Source organism: Phyllostomus discolor, chromosome 4 (genome assembly GCF_004126475.2).
Source record: "Phyllostomus discolor isolate MPI-MPIP mPhyDis1 chromosome 4, mPhyDis1.pri.v3, whole genome shotgun sequence".
Lineage (NCBI taxonomy): Eukaryota > Metazoa > Chordata > Mammalia > Chiroptera > Phyllostomidae > Phyllostomus > Phyllostomus discolor.
Genome location: NC_040906.2, coordinates 138,012,822 through 138,033,588, shown reverse-complemented (window position 1 = coordinate 138,033,588; position 20,767 = coordinate 138,012,822). Strand labels below are relative to the sequence as shown.

At 40.7% G+C, this 20,767-nt stretch overlaps 1 protein-coding gene across 3 annotated transcripts in view; it reads right to left on the bottom strand.

The window, feature by feature from the left end:
• KCNQ5 (potassium voltage-gated channel subfamily Q member 5) overlaps positions 1 to 16,261 on the bottom strand; it is a 503,899-nt gene extending 487,638 nt beyond the window's left edge. For 2 of the 3 annotated variants that reach the window (XM_028509310.2, XM_028509311.2), the window contains exon 1: positions 15,079 to 16,261. In XM_028509310.2, coding sequence (XP_028365111.1) covers positions 15,079 to 15,473 — 395 coding nt within the window. In that variant the 5' untranslated portion in view covers positions 15,474 to 16,261. The remainder of the gene's footprint in view (positions 1 to 15,078) is intronic. The other variant, XM_028509313.2, reaches the window with a different exon arrangement.
• Between the last annotated feature and the right edge of the window lie 4,506 nt (positions 16,262 to 20,767).

The window sequence follows — 20,767 nt, the reverse complement described above, 5'->3', positions numbered from 1 at the left end:
AATTATATTGTATAAGGAGATTTCACACTTGTACATTTCCACATTGATCAGGTGGTTGGTGCTTAGAGATGTCAGTGATTTGCCCAAGGTCACACATGTTTAGTGTAGGGGGCTTCCAAAGCATTTCTCATTCCCTTTACTTTGGATGCACAGTTGCCAGCTGTGGTTCCATTTCCATCTGCTCTTGAAATTTCCCCTGCACACCACTGTTAGAGAGATTCTCAGAATCATGCACATTAGTCCTCCACCTGGTCGTGTCAAACTCCATCAGGGCCTTTGCTGCTGTCAGGGAGTCACGCAATTCCCCTCTTCCTTATCACACCCCAAAGCCGCCAACCTAGATTTGTATTTGCCACAAATCCCTATCTCTTTTTCTCAGATCTTCTCTAAATTACTGTAATCTTTCCCCTTTCAGGGGGCCCTTTTGCTTAGGCTTTTAGGTTTGTGCAGACCTCCAGCTGCTGACAGAAATAAAGAGTTTAGTTGGACTCTGTTGCTCCTAATCAGCCATTCTCCCTAAGTCTTTAACCATTGAATTGTCAGTTATGCTGCCTAATCTGTCTCCTCCTTTTCCCTCTCCAAGCACTGTTTGGTGCCTTATCTCAAACTCTTTAGAACTGCTTTGCACTTATCAGCATCTCTCTTAAGGGACTGCTAGATTGCTTTCAAACCAGATTCCCTCCTCTCATAGGAGGTGGTCTGACTACCACTCTGTCTTCTGGAGTCCTCCTCATTCCAGTCATACCTTCCAGAGCACCCTCACCTGAGGGGTGCCTTCTCAGAGTCTGGTTGTTGTGTCAACATACTACCTAGCTGGTGGGTTATTTTGGCCCTTTTATCTGGGAGGATTTTTTTCCCTGTGGTAGGGCATGTCCTCCTACCACACAGTGCTGCCGGTGCCATTCACTCCTAGACCCTCAAGTTTTCTTCTAGGACTGGCCCCTCCTCCTTTATCCTGGCTTTCCACATTGTTGATTCTTTTTACATGTACATCTTCATTTCTCTTCCTTATAATCCTGTCATCCTCTTGCATCCTTCTTTGAGACTTAGTCCTCCTGTAAATTCTATATTACCCTAGTCTTTTTCTTTTCTGTCTCTATCACAAACCCCTTTTTCCTCCCCCCCAAATGTTGATACTCATGAAACCTTTCTCCCTATGTTCTTCTCTTGACACCTTTATTATTTCTTCATCCATCACTTCATTGGTCACTAATGACCTTCTTCTGTCTTTTTTTCCAAACCTCACACAGGTTACATGTCAACTTGTCCATCTGATCTCTCTCTAAAACCAGAATTAAGCAACTTCCAGTGCATTATAGTCACTTTTGCTTGGAACCCTGAAAACTTTGACTCTTTCATCTCTTTTGTCTACCAGACTCTAATCAAGGACTAAGAACTGCTGTTCTCCCTTTGTACTCTCTCCTATTCTCTCTTTCTTGATACTCCCAGAACTAACCATCTAGGCCAGGTCCTTGTCATGCTATGTTGCTGCCCCCCACCCCCACCCCAGACACTCGTTCTGGAGTAACCACTACCTTTACGTGTGGCTTTGGAAGCAAGTATAAAAAACATACAACAGATTTATTGTGAATAGTTCTTTTAAATGTATTATCATGTACTCTGGAAATCTATATTAAGGTTATAATGTGGAAAGGGACTTTGGACAAACAACAAACCAAAACAAAAAAAAATTCATGTAACTGCCATTAACCATTTTTGGAGGAAAAATGTATGATCTCTAATTGATGACAATTGTGAATTATGGTATCTATCCTTGATTTAGAAGAATTCTGTTTTTTTTCCAGTACAATGTGACAGTTTCTTGACTATTCTTGTTTAAGGTTGTCTAGGCGATCTCATTTAGTGCCATCTCTAAGTTTATTTTTATTATTCACTTCCTGCCCCGAAGCCTGGAATAAAACTCTATACCCACTAGGTCTGGAAAACGGCTCTTGGCAGCATGACCCAACTAGTTGGGGAATAGTAATTTGTAAAGTAACACATCAAGTCCAACACTGGAAGCAAAAGCTCCGGAACCATTTATGGGAATCTTTCCTGCTAAAGATAACTTCCACTTTCAGTGGAATGACTCCTATTCCCATCTACTGGCAGAAGGGAATAATAGGCCACTGAAGTATGGCCAAACCAAGCTGGCCAAACCAAGTCTGAATGACTGTCTAGAAGTCCACCTGATTGGCAAAAATGTGATGACCGAATACTATATTTCTTCATGTACCTTCTGTCCTACACCTGGAAGGTCTGCAAGACCACTGCGAAGTGCAAGACTGAAATGAAGTAAGACTGTGTGGCTAGGGCAGCTGGCTCATTTGATCTGACTCTAAAGTATCTCATTGTGTTTTCCCCTTGGTGGATCTGAATTTAAATGAACTTATCTGGCTTTTTTCCAGGAAAAAAAATTTTGGATACTAATTTGAATGTTCAAGCTTGGTAAAAATGTTGCCCCTAGATAAAGTGACTGTCATTTCTTCTAACTGCCAAGGATGGCATGAGTAAGAACAAATGACCACTGGGTTCAAGGTCCTTTCTTGAGAGTTATAAATGGGTTCCCCAAAATCCTTTTGTATTGCCACTCAACTTCTCTGCCTTTTCCACTTGGTGGAGCAAAACAAATACTATAGTATTTATAGCATTTTATAATCTGACATGGTAAATTTAAAGCTAATTTAATCTCACCTTGTAATTCCTTAACCAGACTACCTATTGCCTTCAGAAGTACATCTGAAGGGTTAGGCTGTAATCTTAAGGAGTTGGATCCAGAGTACCTTAGTGATCACAATGAACAAACATTCTTACACTCACTGACCTTATCTTCACTCTGAAGTGCCACTCTCTAGTTAAAGAAAAGAGCCATTTTTCACAAGCCTGAAGAGAGTAAATCAAAATCAAATGGAAAGGAGTATTCCTACAATGTTCCAAGAACAGAGTATGTGGTGGGCACTCAAACACTGAATGAATGAAAGAAAAAAAATGAGTGAATGAATAAATTCCAAGTCCCATGAAAGGCTGAGTATAATATTTTCCTTCTATGTACTAAAATAAAAAGGTTGATAGTTATTAAAGGCTTAGAGAATATATTGAAAATGAACAGGCATTTTATTTGATTAAAATAGCCCTTTAGATACATTGTTGTTTGTAAGCTATTTTAGGGAGGGGAAAAATAACATCCCAAAAGTATTATAAAGAAGCATTAGTTTCTTTTCTATTTTTAAGAACTATTTTGGAGCAAATTAAGCATACTCAGAATGTTTTATTAACTAGAACATTTAGTTTAAGTAGTTTAATTACTGCTCTTTGGAAATTACTATGATCAGTGGGAACTTCTGGGTTTGGTCTTTGTGTGGGAATGTCCTGAGCAGAATGCCCGCCTGCCCAGGCAGCTGAACACCCAGGTCCAGACTTTCCCAAGGGGTCAAGAGAAGTAGCAATCGGCAGTTCTCTATACGGTGATCCTGGAGTTCACCTTGTAAATCCCTTCAATAGGAGCAATAGCTAATTGTTGCTGAAGAAGGGTAAACCTTTGCTTTTATCCTAAGTCAATTCAGAGAGATGGTTTTTGTAGCTCAGTAAATAGGAAATTAATATTCTTCTGCAGTAAAAATTTCTGAGAGAACTGCATTTTATTTTCATTCAGCCCTGCAGTTCCTACTTGGGGCCTTATATAGCATGAGGGAAGGTTATTGAATAAACTTTGGAGAATTATGTCTTAATTTTGCAAATCAGAAAGCTGAGCAATGTATCCAATGACCCCAAACGTGGGGAGCATGACCTAAATGCTCAGTTCCATCCAGGCCTAGATTCAGTCAGGTGTGAAAGAAACAGGTTTGGAGAAATAGGCTCCCTAAATTGGGTTCCCATTTTATAAGGTTATGGGAATAACATTCAAAAGGTTTATGCTTTGGAAAAATACAGGTGATTTTCTATCTCATACATAGTCTTATGACAACTTGCATTTTGAGTCCATGTTTTACTCTCCCAATTAAACAGGAAAACCATGTCTCTTGGCAGCCAAATGATAGATCTATTTCTTGGCTCACTGTTCTTAGAGTAAGGAAACTCCAAACAGCGACAACAATCTATGTGAGAAATATGTTTGTGTTAACTGCTGTTTAACTACATTATAAACATATTTAGACATCTTTAATTATTACAGAAACATCTTTAATGTACGTTTTTCTATAATAACTCCATCTAGGATAAAAATAATTTCTAATGTATTCCTCAACTGTATATAGTACTCAACTTCCAAAATGGAAAATATGATCCTTTAAGAATTATTCACTGAATCTGAGTAGACCCAGATTCAGAAATAATAGACAAACAGGTATTAAAAAACCTCAGAGCAATTTTATGCCTCCACTTTCTTATTTTTGAAGAAATCTGAGCCTAACTAAAACTCTAAGAAAAGTAAGGTTTTCTAACCCCTATATCCTTCTAGAGGCCTCTGTTAATTACTGCAGTGTGATGTGTAAATTAGGTGGCCCAGTCTACGTAGGCAGTGCAGTCTTGGAGCTTGTAAGCAATTACAGGGTCAATGCATCTCTTGATTAAGAGAAGACCACTTTGAGAGGAAGAGATATCAAACATGGTAAATAGAATCAAAGAGAAACACCATTCCGGAAAGACAGATGCAAAGAGAAAAAGAAAAAGACCAAACAACAACAACAACAACAACAACAACAACAAAAACCAACTGGTAGTGATTAAATTGGGGAAAGGGAAAACAGAGCAAATGAGAGAGATAAATGAAGAAATGTCCAGGCATGTATATGTGTGAGCAGAGGCAAGGAGGCATGAAGGATAAATGGAACATATTTATATTAGTGTGAAGAAAAGAATATTTTATTTATTCATTTTAAAAAGAAAATCCTATAAAATCAATTTGGAGCAAATGGCTCTATATTTAGCCATTATGAAACTTAAATGAAGCAATTGCTGCTATTTTTAAATGAATTTTAGGTATTCTGCAATAAAAGTATAAATTAGGAATGTAACATTCACAGAAAATGGTATTAAGAAGTTCTATAGCAATTTGGGTCCTCAATACAAGTTGCTCCACAATTTAAACTAAGAGAACTTGAGGGAAGTCTTGTTTGGAAAAAAAAAAAAAAGTTGTAACATTCAAATAGTCCCCCTGGTAGCCATAAGCTAGGTGAATTTTGATTAGAAATTAGAATGAAAACCTTTGGCTTGATGCCATAAAAGACACAAAAGAAAAGAGTACTTTGGTTTCTTCAAACACAATTTTTTTTGTAAAGAATTAGACTGGCAATTCAATTAGAACACAATGTGAAATGTAATTAAGGGCTAAAATACATGGTCCAAATATAATGAAAGCTGTGGGAAGTAAATAAAGGTAAGGAAATAAGCCATAGCTACCTGGAAAAACTTACGGAAAAATTAGAACATGAGCTGGTTAGAATTTGAAGACACAGAAACAAACATTCCTTATATATGTAATTCTCTGACACTAGGCCATAAAGGGTATTAATTATTATTCATTTTTAACAAATATTTACCTTGCATATACAGTAGGTCCATGAAAGATGTCATTTTATTATAACATTGATGAGAAAAAAATCGATTCTCAGATGGGGCTACTGTCTGTGGAGTTTGCACTTCCTCCCCACTTCTCTGTGGATTTCCTGCAGGTACTCCAGTTTCCGCCCACATCCCAAAGGTGTACATGTGAGAGGAACTGGTTGGCATGACTACACTGGCCCAGTCTGAATGGGGTGGGGGTGGTGTGTGAGTGCACCCTGTGATAGAAAGGTGTCGTGCCCAGGGTGAGTTCCCACCTGTGCCCTGAGCTATCAGGATGAGGTCCAGCCACCCAAGACCCTGAAATGGAATAAGTGGGTTGGAAGATAATTATCTTACTTGTTTTCATTAATCTTTCTTAAGTGTATGTATAACTCCCATTTATTTCAATGTTTAATATTAGAAATATTTTGGTCTTTATTTAGAAGTTTGGTGATGCTTTTGTGACCAGAAATATGCCACAGGAACTTAACTCTTGATTATATCAATTAGATTATAATAAAACTGATGTCATTATATACCATTTTCCTTGAAGTTGAAATTTCCAAGAATCTATTAACAATGTTAAGTGAGGACTTACTGTACTTACTGTATTGCTAAAAGCTACACTAAACCCAAAAGTAATTTTTGTACTTATTCAATCCATATGATAGGAGGGGGCCTGGGCCTATAGGTACCATCCAAAAGATATATAAGGGCTAAGAACATAGAGCAACCTGCCTTGGTTCAAAGCCCTATTCAAAGCCATTAACTCAGTTGTTGAAATTGGACCAGTCATTGAACCTCACCTTTCCTCAGTATTTTGATCCATTAAAGGGAGATGATGATACCAATAGTATCTTGTAGGACTATTACGATGATTAAGGGTTAATGTGTATGAAGTATTTAGAATGTTCAGAACAAAATAAATAATTAAACACTATTTTTGGTGATAAACAATCTTCTTTCCCACTGTCTGTATTTCATAGTTAACTACTTTTTGAAACTCTCTCAATATCTTTGGTTTCCATGACATCTGATCATATTTTTGTCTGGTGATTCTTTGCATCTTATTATCTATTCTGTTTCATTCCCCTTCTTCTCTGCTTACCTTTTACATGTTAGTATTCGTTAGGTTTCCATCCTTGAGCTATTGCTCTATCTCTTTACATGCTCTCCTTGTGTTTTTATCTGTCTGTAGTTTTACATGTTTTAAATCTTCATCCACAGGTGCTGGACATAAGTAGTTGGAAATGCCACAGTTACTGCAAGGTCAGCATCTCCAAAATCAAACTCATTTTATTGTCGCCAGCATTCCCTTCAACCTGGTGTTTCACCTGTATTCTTGACCTCAGTTATTGGCCCCACTATCTAGCCAACCACCCAAACCAGGAATCAGGAAATAAATCTGTCCCTCTTCCTGATCTTCCACATTCACTTATTCATTAATATACTTCAATTCTATTTCCACATGTTTTTCTTCATCTGTACTCCCATTGCCCCAGTCTAAGTCCTAATCACACCTTGCCTAAGTTGGAACAACAATTTCAGCATGGATCTCCTACCTCCAGTTTGTCCCCTTCATGCCATCATTCACAGTATAGCTGCCAGAGTGATCAATCTAAAGTGGAAATTCAATGGCATTATTACCTGCCTAAACCCCGCCTACCTCAAAGACTACCTATTACCTACAGGATAAGATCCTGGACCTTTAACTTAGCAATACAACCCTCTACCACATTATCTGTGTTTTTCTTTTCATTTTTAATAACAGCTACCATGTTAAGTGTAATTATATACATATATGTGTATATAATATTGTAGAACCTTGATGTAACACTATCATTCCTGTTTTACAGATTAAGTGGATGGTATTGGAAGCAACTTGTCATTGTCATCACATTGGTAAAGGTGAAGCTGGTAATTGGAATCATATTCCAATCATATTCCCCAGAGGAATTTCTTTGAAGTCAAAGCCTGAATCATTGCTTTTTTTGAACTCCCTGCATCTAGCATATTAACTGGTACACATATGGCTGTTAATTAAATATTAAACTAAATTGACTGTTTAAAAAGGGGAAAATTATAACATGATCATTATAAAAGGTCAGCCTGCCATTGACTGAAGAAGAATAGAGACTCTAGAATTACCTCACAGGTACTATAAATGGAAATAACAAACACTATGGCTAAGTTTATAAAAAGTGTATATCATCGTATGCACTTAAATTTAAATAGCTTTCAAATTATAACATTATCTCCATATTATCCACAGTAACTTTAAGATTCTTTTTATTTTTAATTTACATCTTATTCAAATGTCTTACTTTTAGAGGAGCAAAAATAAGGTAAATATAAATATTTTCACTAATAAATTCTCTGCTAAAGTATACAGTGTATGTATGTTGTGCATGTTTGTGTGTGGAATATATGTGCACATATATGTGATACATATACATAAGAGAAAAAGTTCAAACTATTTTTAAGTTCAAAATAGATGATGTCAGTAACATTTAGGGAACTCATTCTTCAGACAAACTGATGAGAAAAAAATCAAAGGATAACCTGAAACTCTGAGACCCATCAAAGAATTCCAATAATTACTCAAAAAAGCAGTTGTGTGGCCAATCTATCTCCCAGGTTGCAACCAAATAAAGCTTCAAATAGAATACTTGTAAATGATTGAAGAAAAAGGAAATTAAAATTGAAACATCTACAAATCATTAAACATAACTATAAGCTATGGCTGTTCAACGATTGGACTTTAAGTAGTTTCACACCACTGAGTTAGGAAAAAACATGTTCTCCTGGCATTTTCATCTGCCAAAAGAGCCATTTGCAATTAAAAATTAAAACTGGCATCACTTCTGTAGAAACAATAATAAAAAGATTGCTGGCTATCTTCCTTGTTTATAGGGTTTCTTGTATCAAAACCTCATTCCATTTAAAAATATTTTTTTCTTATGTTTTATTTCTTTTCGGGCATCATATTCCCCACACTAATATTTTAACAGTTTTCAAGATATTTAATTGTAATATGATCCTCAAATACTATAACATTGTTTAAATATCTGGAAACAGATTTTAAGGGTACAAACAGCATTTTACGTTAGCAAGGTATAAAGCAGTATAACTTGTATAAGGCCTCTCTACACTAAAATAAACCAGTGATTTTTAAGGACTGCAGAAGCAAAAATATAATGCAAACAATCTCTATAGACTTAATTATGAAGGAATATATATATATATATAAATAATTTATCGGGTCTAATTGAGTCCTGACATAGAGAGTGGTCAACGGAGTAAAATTCTATCTTCCACCAGGAAACCACTATATATTGGAGATTTGGAGTATCAGTAAGTGAGTTAATCTGTATGCATGGGGCATCTTCCCTGTGGCAGATATTATTCTGGGTGCCGATAATATCACAGGCAACAAGATAGAGAGAGGCCCTGACTTTAAGGAATTGAATAAAGATAGGTGTTAATAAACAGATTCCTCCTTCAAGCACATGAGTGATGTTTTCTGTTTAACTCTTTAGAAAGATAGCTCTGGCTACTATGTAGCATAAACCTCTCCAGGAGTTGGAAGTAAAGTGACCAAATAGGAGGTGGCCTTGTAGCTCAGAGATTAAGGAAGAGAAATAATAAAAAGATCACGTATTACCGATAGACGATCTACAGTACCTTCTATCATCTTGGCTGGATCACAGACACTATTGTGCCCATTTCACAGATATATATTTGAAGACTTAAAAGAGTAAGATGACTTATCCCAAGTCACGAGGCTAATTAGTGGAGAAGTTGGAGCAAAGAAACGGTCTCCTACTTCCAGCCCCATACCATTTTCCTCTTAAATGAATTACCAATACCTTCCAAGAAATAAAAAAGACTTGGTAGTTCCTTCAGCTTTGGCTTATTCTAAAATTCTTCTATGTAAAACTTCCAAAGAACATTATTCACTCACTCATTAAGCCAGCATTTATTGAAGATCTACCCAATACAAGGCATCATGCTAGGTGATTGGGATTCAGAGATGAGTATATTTTCTGTGTAGGGCACTCACCTTTCTGTGGGGAAGACAGACCAAGTAGCATACAGTGACCAAAGAGTGGAGCAAACACCATGATAATGACATTCCTAGAGTGGAATGGAACCTGAGGCCGGGGTACCTAAATCCTTCTGGTAGGGGAGAGAGGCCCAAGAGGAAGTGATCCTTCAGTTGTGTTTTGAAAAAATAGTAGAAGCTGAACAGCCAGAGTGCAAGAAGTAGGAAGAAAACAAGAGAAGAGTGTGAGTAAAAGCATGGCAGGAAGACACAGGATGGTAAGTCTAGGGCTCAGGGTGTAAATAGAGATGAGGTGAAAAAGATAAGCAGAACCATGTCGTGAAAAGTCCCATGAGCAGTTCCAAGGAATGTAGAGTGTAACATACACCACTGTCTCTATTTCACCAACTCTTAACACCCTCCATACACTCATATCACATTTAAAGCCCTCAGAGTTCCACCAAAGTTGCTGTAGTAAATGCCATCAGTGACCTCCTCCATGACCAAGCCAATGAAATCTTACATGCCTCTTCCAGTCCTTTCTACAGCACTGGAAGCTGAAGATTACAAACTCCTTACTTTGCTTTTGTGAAAATAAGGTCTACTGGCTTATTCCTTGGTCTTCTGGTTGCTGCGTGATGTTTCTCTGTGGACTCTTAGTCTTACATTCACTGGTTCATGTTGGTATTCCCTAGACTCTGTCCTCCACCATCTCCACATCTTACTCTGCATCTCTGGGCTATCTCATTCATTCTACCATACATCACTTTACCATAATTGGTAGAGGCTTCCAAATATGAAACTCTAATCTATACATCTAGATTAAGCTCTAGACTTGTAAATGTGTTCATTCATTCAAAAATATTTTATTGAGTGCTCTCTAACTTTCAAAAAATGGCTCCGGTTGAAAAAGAACAAATGTTTGGTTCACAATTGTGTTTTTACCACTTAAAATCTTCACCTAAATGTCTTGAAAACATCCAAAACTCAACAAGTCTAAATCTAATTTCATTATATTGCCTGAAAATGTGACCCTTGCCCATCTTGTACTGGTTTACGGTACCTCCATCCCCCACATCACCCAGGTCAGAATGAGCCTTCTCACATGACACATGAGACTGCTGAAAACAGTCTGCCAGCTCTACCTACATAACATTCTCCAGTTAAACTCTTTCTTGTTCCCATTGCCTAAGCTCCTCAGATAATCATCTCTAATCTCTTTAGAATAGTCCAGGACACATAGTAGACAGTCAATAGACATTTATATAATTAGTTTATGGATAAAATAATACAAGAATGTGTGAAACACTTGAACAACCACTATCATCATTTTCCAAGCCATATTGAATCCATTTTGCACCCTTTGATCAATTTACTAAAAGGCAGATCTTTCTAAAATTTGTATTTGATTATATCATTCTTTTGATGATGACCATTCAATGACCACTATTGCCTACAGGATAAAGACCAGATTCCATGGTCAGCATCTGAGGCCATCCAAGTTCAGGTATGTGTGCCTTTTCTCTACTCTTTTTTCTTGCAGCTATCTTCATCCTGAAAATACTTAACAGAATTACTGTGTTGATTCACAATTCCACATTTTTGCCCAAGCTGTTTTCTCTACCAGGATTGCTCATTTCTCCTTGCTTTTTGCACCTAAAAATTAACTACTCATTTGTCAAAACAGTTCACTCCTCACTTCCTCTTTGAAGCTTATGCTTACCTTTCTGCCTTCATCTCTACTTCCCTCTCTTTTCCCCTGAGACTTTGTGCTTTTCTCTGTGATGATACAGATAACATCATTTCATACTTGTTCACAAGCTTGGAATCATTCCATTGTGTGTAGTCTTTTCCCTTCTTGAGAATTGAGGTTTTTGCCTTATGAATTGGGAATTAGCACATCGTAGACACTCACATGTTTGTAGATGGATAAATGAATGAATAAATGAGTAGACAGTGAAGGGTCATGGAAATATTTTTGTTGAGGGAATCATATGAGATTTGCATATGAGATTTTAGGGAGAACATTATCATCTTAAAACAGAGCTGAGAGGCTGAGAACAAAAGCTAGATGATTAAATAAAAGAATATTACACATAATCCAATGGAGAGACATTGAGAAGCAGAGAGAGCTAGTAGCAGTCCCTAAGGAGAAAAGGGAATAGATTTGAAAAATATTTAGAAAGTGAATACACAGAATTTAATGGTCATTTGAATGGCCATTGGGAGCAAGTATGAGAAAGATGAAGGTGTCAAGGATGACTTCCAGGTTCCCAGTTTGGGTGACTGGATTATTTTATCTAGTTTAAAATATCTATACACTCTAATCCATGGCATTACACTAGACGAGACACACTTCCATATATCTGCCACATTGTTTCCCATGTTATTTCTCAGAAACACATTTGCTGCATCAATGCAAATTTATATATGGAACCCCATCATGTGTCCCTCTGCTAGCATTATTCTTCTTCTAAACTCTCCCTACAAAAGAGGAGTAACTAAAAATAGAAAAATAAGATTTGAAGAAATCTCTCACTTCATATTTGAATAGTTTGTCTATTAAACTGAAGAATAGCTGAAGACAGGAAATAGGAAACTAGAAAACAGCTGTCGGGTAAATTTTAAAGAATGATAAGGGAGTGGACTCTCTAATCTCCACCAATTTAGAGATTGGAAACAAGTATTTGAAGTAGGTCATCTCTTGTTCTTGCCAGCCATCTCATCAGTAGGCTAGGATATATACACTCAACACCATCTTACATCATTAAAAATGCCATTATAATAATGATTTTTGTATATTTAACAAATAATTTTCTCTACCTGAAACAGAACTTTAAACATACTTTTCTTGCTTCTTGGCAGTGAAAACTTGGGTCTACCAAGTAAATCCATCCCTGAAGTATCTCATTAATCACAGTGTACTAGTTCTTGGCAAGAACCTTAATGTGTTACAAAAACTGTTATTAAAGTAAGATTTGGGGATTCCCAGGCTGGCAGGGAATTAGTTAATTACACCCCTCTAGAAATAGCTTTCTTATAATTTCCTTTATTATTAATAGCCTTGTTAGACTCACAGCTCAAAGTAACTTTCCTTTATTAATTTAATATGTAAAGCACAGCTATTCTAAAGCTCATTATTCAAAATCATAAACAGCAATTTCCAAAGATGGCTTGTCCCCCAGGGTCCCCTACAGTTGCACAATTCTCCCAGAAAATACTATTCAGTCCCTCTTTGAGTTACTGTGGACCTAGCACCACTATCTAATTGCTCAAGCATTACAGTTGCAGACTCCAGAAATGTGTAATGCCAAACTTTACAGCAACATATCACCCTGAACACTACCTAGTTTATTTCATATCTACCACTAAAGACACTGATAGGTTGATTAAGCTAGTGAATAGACAATTTTCCAAACTTGAATGTCTTGAAAAAATCATTTGTCAAAATTTAGAAATTCTGTAAGGTCATTAAAAACTTGTTAAACACGAACATATTGGGAACAAATGTTGCATTACAAGAAGCGTTCATTCAGGTTCAAAGGCAACACATAGGACATGTAAAGTATGAGCACCAACAGCGTTTCTCTCTAACCCACTCTGAACATACAAACATAGTTTACCAAGAATTAAAGGCCATAAATGGCATCACGATGTAAACTCAAAACTGTGAATATTTTGAACATCCTCTTTTTGTAAAAGAAGTCATTATCCATACAATATATCCTTTGCTGCCAAACTGAGCACAGATCATTATTGCTCAATGTTTTAGTAGATCCTGTCAGGTCAAAATAATTTATCAGGCTCACTAGTTAATATGATTAATTATATATCAACTCAGAGGGGTTGAACATGAAAAGTGTCAGTAGTGTTTCTCTATGTCTATTATTTATTACAGTAACCACACCTAAATAAATGTGAATCTTACTTACATAAGTGAATAATAAAAGTTACACCTTTTGATGTAATAATAATGCAATACAACGTTCTCCTTGTGTATACTGTAAGATGGAAAGTTGGCTGGAATATTCCACCTAATGCTACATATTCACATCAATCTGAGACTGTAAAATTTTCCAGACACCAGAGCCCCACAGATTGTAGACTCCACCAATTTCCTGACTCTTACGTGGTCAAATTCCAGGTTCACCGATTTACAAAACCAGCCCCTTCTTCCCTGTTATTTAAAAAAAAAAAAATCCTACTGGTGCCAATCCTCCATCCCAGGTGAGAGCTATGTTCACATGGCATGCCTCATTTCTGAAAGAAACCTACTTCCTGTGTTCAAAACCGATTTACTAGGAAACAAGGAAGTATCAGTGACCGCAACTTTCTCTACTGGTTCCCTAAGGCTGACATCTTTATGTTTTATTTTAACATGAAAAAAAAAAACTAAAAAAAAAAGTAGAGAAAGAAAAGGAGGAAAAAAGGAAGAATTAAAAGGTTGTAATGGCATAAAAACTACTTTAAAATGTCCAGATAAACCTAGCTGGAACAGGAGACTGAATGAATGGACCTTGTGGGAAAAACAGTAGTAAACTTTAAAGCCACTGAAAGGTTTTAAATGCCTAAGGGAAAAATAAACATTTGCTTCCAATCATTTTCTCATTAAGCATTCTCTGCTAGATGTCGAAGGCTTACTTAACACACACACACTTGGACCCAGCGCCACAAATGTCCACTTAACCTACTGTCTGATCCCTCTCCTGAGTGGCCCACTTGCGCATCTACTATTGCACTTTGGTCCGAGCTCAAGCGCCCCAGAATCCCCACTGCCCTCTACCACTTTCTTGGGAGCATCACCTTGCCCCGGCCTGCTCGCCTCTTCCAGACCATGGCCACCTCTGTGGCAGGAAGGACTACATGCACCGAAAGACTTTCCGTTGGTGGTGGCGAGGCATGTTTCCGGGAGCACTTAAAACCGAGCTGCTCCCCCCACCAAGCGATAGCTTCCCCAGCTCCGCCCCCAGGACTGTCTCCACCCGTCAAACCCCGCCATCACCTCCTGACCTCGCCAGTAAAGTCTCACAAGCCTCATACGGACACACGTCCTCCCTTTGCATTTCCCAGCTCTCAGGCGCCCCGCTCGGTTGAAGTTTACGTATCTCAGAACCTATTCGCTCTCAATTATCCGCGCAGCTTAGGTCCCACGTCTGTCTGGTTGCGGTCTTTGGTGCCTAAAACTGTCAGACAGCTTATTGGGTGTGTTGGGATAGAAGGTTCAGTTTGTAAAGGTGGGAGAGGTGGCGCTGCGGGAAGTGGAAAGCTCTATGAGGAACACCATAAACACGTGCAAAGAAATAAAAGCCACCACGTGTGCGCGCAGTGTGTGTGTGCGTGTGTGTGTGTGTATGCGCGCGCGTGTGTGTCTGCACGCGCGCGCGCCGGGCCAGGGCGTGGGCGCGGAGAGCGCGTCCCAGGGGGCCAGGCACATGGGCCACCCGAAGCGGGCGTGGCAGGGGGGCGCGGGGGTGGGGGGCTCGGGTACTCACACGAACGCGTGGTAAATGAACGCCCAGCCGCGGGGTCTCTCCAGCACGTTGTACAGGTAGTTCTGTACCCTCCGGTACTTGACGTTGCGCCGGCAGCTCTGGCTACTGGTGTACGAGAGCGGTTTCCCCAACAGGCTCATCCGGGCCCCCTGCTTGCCCCGGCGGCTCTCCCTCAGGCCGCCGCCGCCGCCGCCGAGCGCGGCCGCGCGGGTGCCCAACAGAAGCAGGCCGTCGCCCCTGGCGGCCGCGGAGTTCAGCAGCACCCTGCCCCGGCCGGACTCCACATCCTTCATGCCGCTGCCGGGGCGCCCCCCGCCCTCCACCGCCGCCGCGCCGCTCTTCACCCAGAGCCCGGCGGCGCCGCCCTCCTCTCCTCCCGCGTGGTGGCGGGGCATGGCATCACCACGGGCACCGCGAGGGGGGCGCCTGTCCCTGCGCCGGGGGCAGCGGCAGCAAGCGCGCTGGCGGGTTTCAAGGAGTAAGCCGCTGCTGACCCGGGGCCTCCTGCTCTAGACCTCCGAGTCGGGGGCGGGGAAGCCAGCAGCTAGCAAACCGCTGGGGCTTCAGGGCTGGGGAGGAGGTGGGGGGGGGGGGGTGCAGCCTTTAGCTTCGAATTCGCAGTCCGGACCTGTTTGGGGCGTCACTTTGACAGGGTTTCTCTCGCTGCCTCTGATTCCCGTGGTTACCACTCCTTCCTAACGAAGTGCCCCCCAGGGCTGGAACGGGTAGTGCGGGGCGCTCCGAGGCGCGCTCCCACGCGCGCACACCCAGCCTCAGGCTCCCCCTTTCTCTTTTCCCTCCACTTTCCACGCCCAGGTTGCCTCTGCCTCCCTCCCCCGGAGAGGACGGGACTCGAAAGCCCCCTCTCCGGGGCGCGAGTTTGGTTTGGTTCTCTGGGGCTTTGGAGCTGTCCGGAAGGTTAAGTCAGCCTGGTGCCCAGAGGAAAAAGTGAAGATGCAGATCGCTGCTTTCTTCCCGCCGCTACTCTGCAGCGCCAGGTCCTGCCATCCTTCCGCAAAGGGTGTGTGAGCGGGAACCGCCCGGCCCTGCCCTGTCGTTCAGGACTGACCAGTCCCGAGCTGGCGCGCCGGGCGATGCTCCGGACAGTGGCTCTGGTGTCCCGCACAGCTCTCGAGTCCCAGGCAGTTCAGTGAGCAACCCCGCAGGACCGTACTTCCGAGACGGCAAGGTGGGGACCAGGCATTTCCCTGCGGCTCGCTCCAGCTTGCAGGCTGTGACTTTCCATCCCAGCACCAGACAGCAAGCCCACGAGTAACTTGGTCATCCTTCCCAGCCCGGGGGTGGAATATGGGGAGGTCACAAAAACTCCAGAGTGGCCCCTCTGCAGGTTAACGACTTGCCTGGGAGCTCCGCCTGACAGTGGCGCGAAGCATGGGAGAACAAATGGTCAAGAAATTTCCATTTAAGTTCGAGAAAGTCATAAAACTGCGAAGTCTCGGCAGAGGCAGATGCGGCCCCAGGGTCTGGGAGAAAAATCCTGGAAGGTGGAGAGTCCAGGACACGGGTTTCTGGAGTCCCCACCCACCCTTGTATGCTGTAGTTTACACGGTGAGAGACGAGAGACGTTTTAAGACTTACTGGGGTCTTCCTCCACCTCTGACACTGGGCAGCCCAAAGCCCCCGTCTTTGGCTTTGAGGGAGATCACAGTGCCACTGCAGACTTTGGCCTTCGGCAACACCGTATTATAAAGAACAAGTGGTTATACATCACAGTCAGCGCGGGGAAATGGAAAGGAAGCCAGGCTTGGGAACTTCTAACAGATCAGACCTCCCCTTCCCACCTCCTACCTCCAGAAGGACCGAAAATGATCACCAAGTTAAACTGAAGGAAGAACTAAGCTTCTACCACAAAACCATAGCACATCATTGCAAGGTAGTGATTCCGTGTGCCTTACTCCTTTCGGAAGCCTAACACCCAGGCATTGCTAAGGCAAAAGTCTTATTCCAGCGGTCTCTGCCCCTCGGAGACAGACACTCTCCCAACTGTCTCTTGTACACATACCCACGCTCGCGACAGCTCCTTCCTGCCTGTGGCAGTACTTCAACTGAAATGCTTTATTTTCACTTTTTATTGCCATTGCTATTATTTTCGTGAAACCCTCTTGCCAACTCCTGGCCACTAGCAGGACCCTGCTTTCCCTCCCCCCTTTTCCCCAAGCCTCTCCACCGCAGGCACTAGCCTCAGAGCCACTCTACCAAACTGGCAGAGGTGCCACGTGATTGCGCGCGGAGCAGCAATACCCAGAGTCACTCTCCCTCTTCCCTATTACACTTCACACCCACGCGCTGTAGAGGTGCAAGAGAAATTGCTCCGTGCCCTGCTATTCCAGGCAGATGCAGACAGCGCCCTGGAGCAAGCTCTCCAATCCTAGGGCTGCACGAAGACAGGGGCTGCTTGCTGGGGGGAGTTTGCTGTTGCTATATTTAGTCTCCCCGCGGAGTTTCTATAAGGGGACTTTAAGGGTGAAACACCCAGAGACAGACTTAAAATGACTCGCGTGCACTCTTTAAGCTTGAAAACCTTGGCTTTTCTGCAGGCAGGAAAATGAAAACCATTTCCTCTTGACCAAGATGTTTTTTTTTTTTTTTTCTTGCAAACTTTGATCACCACGGCTGTCTAAGTCAGGCCACTTCCAATGTCACTGGTGTGGCTGGGCCGAGCGTGAAAGCAGGAAGTTTCTGGAAGGCTGAACGTGAATGTTTCCTAGGAAAAGAGCCAACTGCTTAAATACCCAGTGACGCTTTCCTGAGGTGCAGTAATAATATTAGTGCAACTGTGATGTTGATTAAGCAAATGCCATTACACTTTTGAAAAATCAGATCTGGTGATCAGTAGCAGTTTAGAGTTGGGAAGGACCTTTGGGATCATCTCTTCTAGAGCAACCTGCAGTTAGAGAGCCCAGAGAAGGAGACCCACCCTGGCATTCACAGGTAGTTAGTATGAAGGTTAGTAGGAACCCGACCAATGCGCCTTTCAGTTTAGTAAGACATCCACCCAGTGGTCCTCATCTTCAACAGAGTATGTACTTAAAAGTCCATGGCTTTATTTCTCTGTCTCTGCCTACTCCTATTCAGAGAGAGGCATTTAGCTTTCATAACCATTCTGCCCTTATGTGTTCTGGAACCAAGGCCAAGTGAAGCTGCATAGTCACTCCTATTAGATTCTCTCAATATACCTCACTTCCTTTATTACCTGCTCACTTCCCTCAAAAGGCAGGAATTACCTGTGGGAGAAACAAGATATTGTGATTAAGCTTTTTCTGTTGTTATGCCTTTGAATACAGATGTTGCTAGAAAAGGCTTTCATTCTTTTTGCTGAAATATTAAAACCCAAATATCAGAAGAGAAAATGGGCACATGGGTCCAAGAGTAAAACAATGTAGTGTATATCCTGTGCATAACTAATTGCATAAGAGCATTATAAAGAGACATAAAGTTAAAGGACAACCACCTTTTTCAACAGCAAATGCTTATGCTAGTGCAGAGCAATAGCAATAGTGAGTGACTTGACCTTCCATCCTTTGGAGATGGGTTTGCTTTTAGCCATTCATTCTCTATACATTAAAAGATGCCTGCCCAAAATTTAATCATGGAAACTTCCATTTTCTGAAGTCCACATGGAGATGGTTTCAACTGAAAGTAGTTACTAAAAATATTTTACTTCAACATGTTTCTATCCCATTATATTTTTCTTCTGAAGGTACTCTAAAATAGTAATATTAAAAATTCGATACAAGAACTAGAGATGCCCAGGAGACATTTTGAAGCAGAATAACTAGATCTGAGCTGGTTTCATAAAATGCTCTCCCCTTGTCCTTCTTCTTTATGCCTCCCCATCTTCCCTTTAGCCCAGCCTTTCCACCTCAACATACCCTCCCATCAAGTCATGTTCATGGTTCTGATCAACTAACTAATCAGTACTATAAGTGCCACTTTTTAGTGGCATGGATGTACTTTGATCCACTGTGAAATTACTGGGCCAACCAGAATAGTAATGATAAATAGATTTCTTAACGTTAGAGCAAAAAGGAAATTTACTGATGAAGAAATGGAAATCCATGGTTGGCTACCGTTCAGTGACTTGCCTAAGTTTTGGCTGTTTGCTTTGTAGGCCTAGAGGTAGAACAGAAGTTTCCTTGTGGCTGAATAGAAAGCCCTTTAAACTATGTCACCCTTTCCCTCAGCTTTTGTTTTTCCTTCTGTTAAGTTATAACCAAACCAATAAGCATAGCAACCTTAATTGCATTTGTTAGGTATCTCATTATAACCATTGGTTCAGCAAACATATTTGCCTCCTTTTATTATCTAAAAGTTATCAACATTGTGTACCACAGTACCATTTTTAATCAATCAAGAATTCTTATCTGTAAGAGATATGATGATGCTAAGTTTCTCAAGATGTTCCTCTAACAAGCAGAAATTAATCAGAGAACCTAGGGCAACATCAGAGTTCCCTTGAGCCTGGCCAGAGGACATGAAGGTTCTAACATAGTAGGGATCCCAGCCCTGCCCTGCACAATGGATGAGGCATGGTCCTTTCAGAACAGCCTTTGCCCCAGGGATGCAGAAAGAGTGTAGGTGTGAGCACATGTAAACATCAAGAAAGGCTGGTAGGAGCACCAAACCCCCCCCCCCAAAAGAAAACACAGTAGGGTAAGGGTCCAAAGATCTCACCGTTTTCATTTCAGCAACTATCAAAATTGATTCTCCTAAGAATTAATAACGTGCTGATCACCACTTTCAAAGAAAAATAATAGCAAAATTTAGCATCAGTTACTGTGCTTCAGGCACTGTGATTTATAAGAATTATTTCACTTGATTCTGACAACAGCCCCATAAGTAGACACTACATTCGTATCCAGTTTAGAGAGGAAGAAACTAAGCTGCCGACAAGTTAATAATGTTTCAAAACTAATAAGTATTTGATCCTGGACTCAGGCTTATGGTATTTAATGGAAGACCAAAACAAAATAAAGCAAAACCCACAAAAACAAAAATATTTTTAACTACTAAATTATGTTAACTTTTGAAAGAAAAAGCTTACCTATTATTGTGTGTTAGTAATCTTGACAGTTTCTCATTCCAAAACAGAAGTATTGGAAAGTTTCTATTTGTTATTTTAAAGCAGGCTTTGGGGTTTCATTCTAAATACAGAAATAGCCTCATCTATTCCTGCAGAAGTAAGAGCTTCCCTGCATAGATACCCTTTTGTATTGAAAATTGTAAAACAGTCACAAATCTTCTATCAATTTATTGAAATGACATTTAAAAATTTTTAAAGATTTTATTTATTTATTTTTAGAGAGAAGGGAAGGGAGGGAGAAAAAGAGGGAGAGAAACATTGATGTGAGAGAGAAACATCTACTAGTTGCCTCTCGCATGCAGTCTGCTGGGACTGGCCTGCAACCCAGGCATGTGCACTGACCTGGAATCGAACTGGTGACCTTTCACTTTGAGCAGTTACGGCCAACCAACTGAGCCACATGAGTCAGGGCCGAAATTACATTTTGATCTTTTTCCTAAAACTTCCTTCAGTTTTATTCATAAACCCTGTTTATTATATTTGGCTATACCTGATTTCATTTTTTCTGACATGTTAGTATGACAGCACTGCTCAGTTTCAGCCAACTACTGTAACACTTCTTTCTGGACATAGTTTGGATACAGT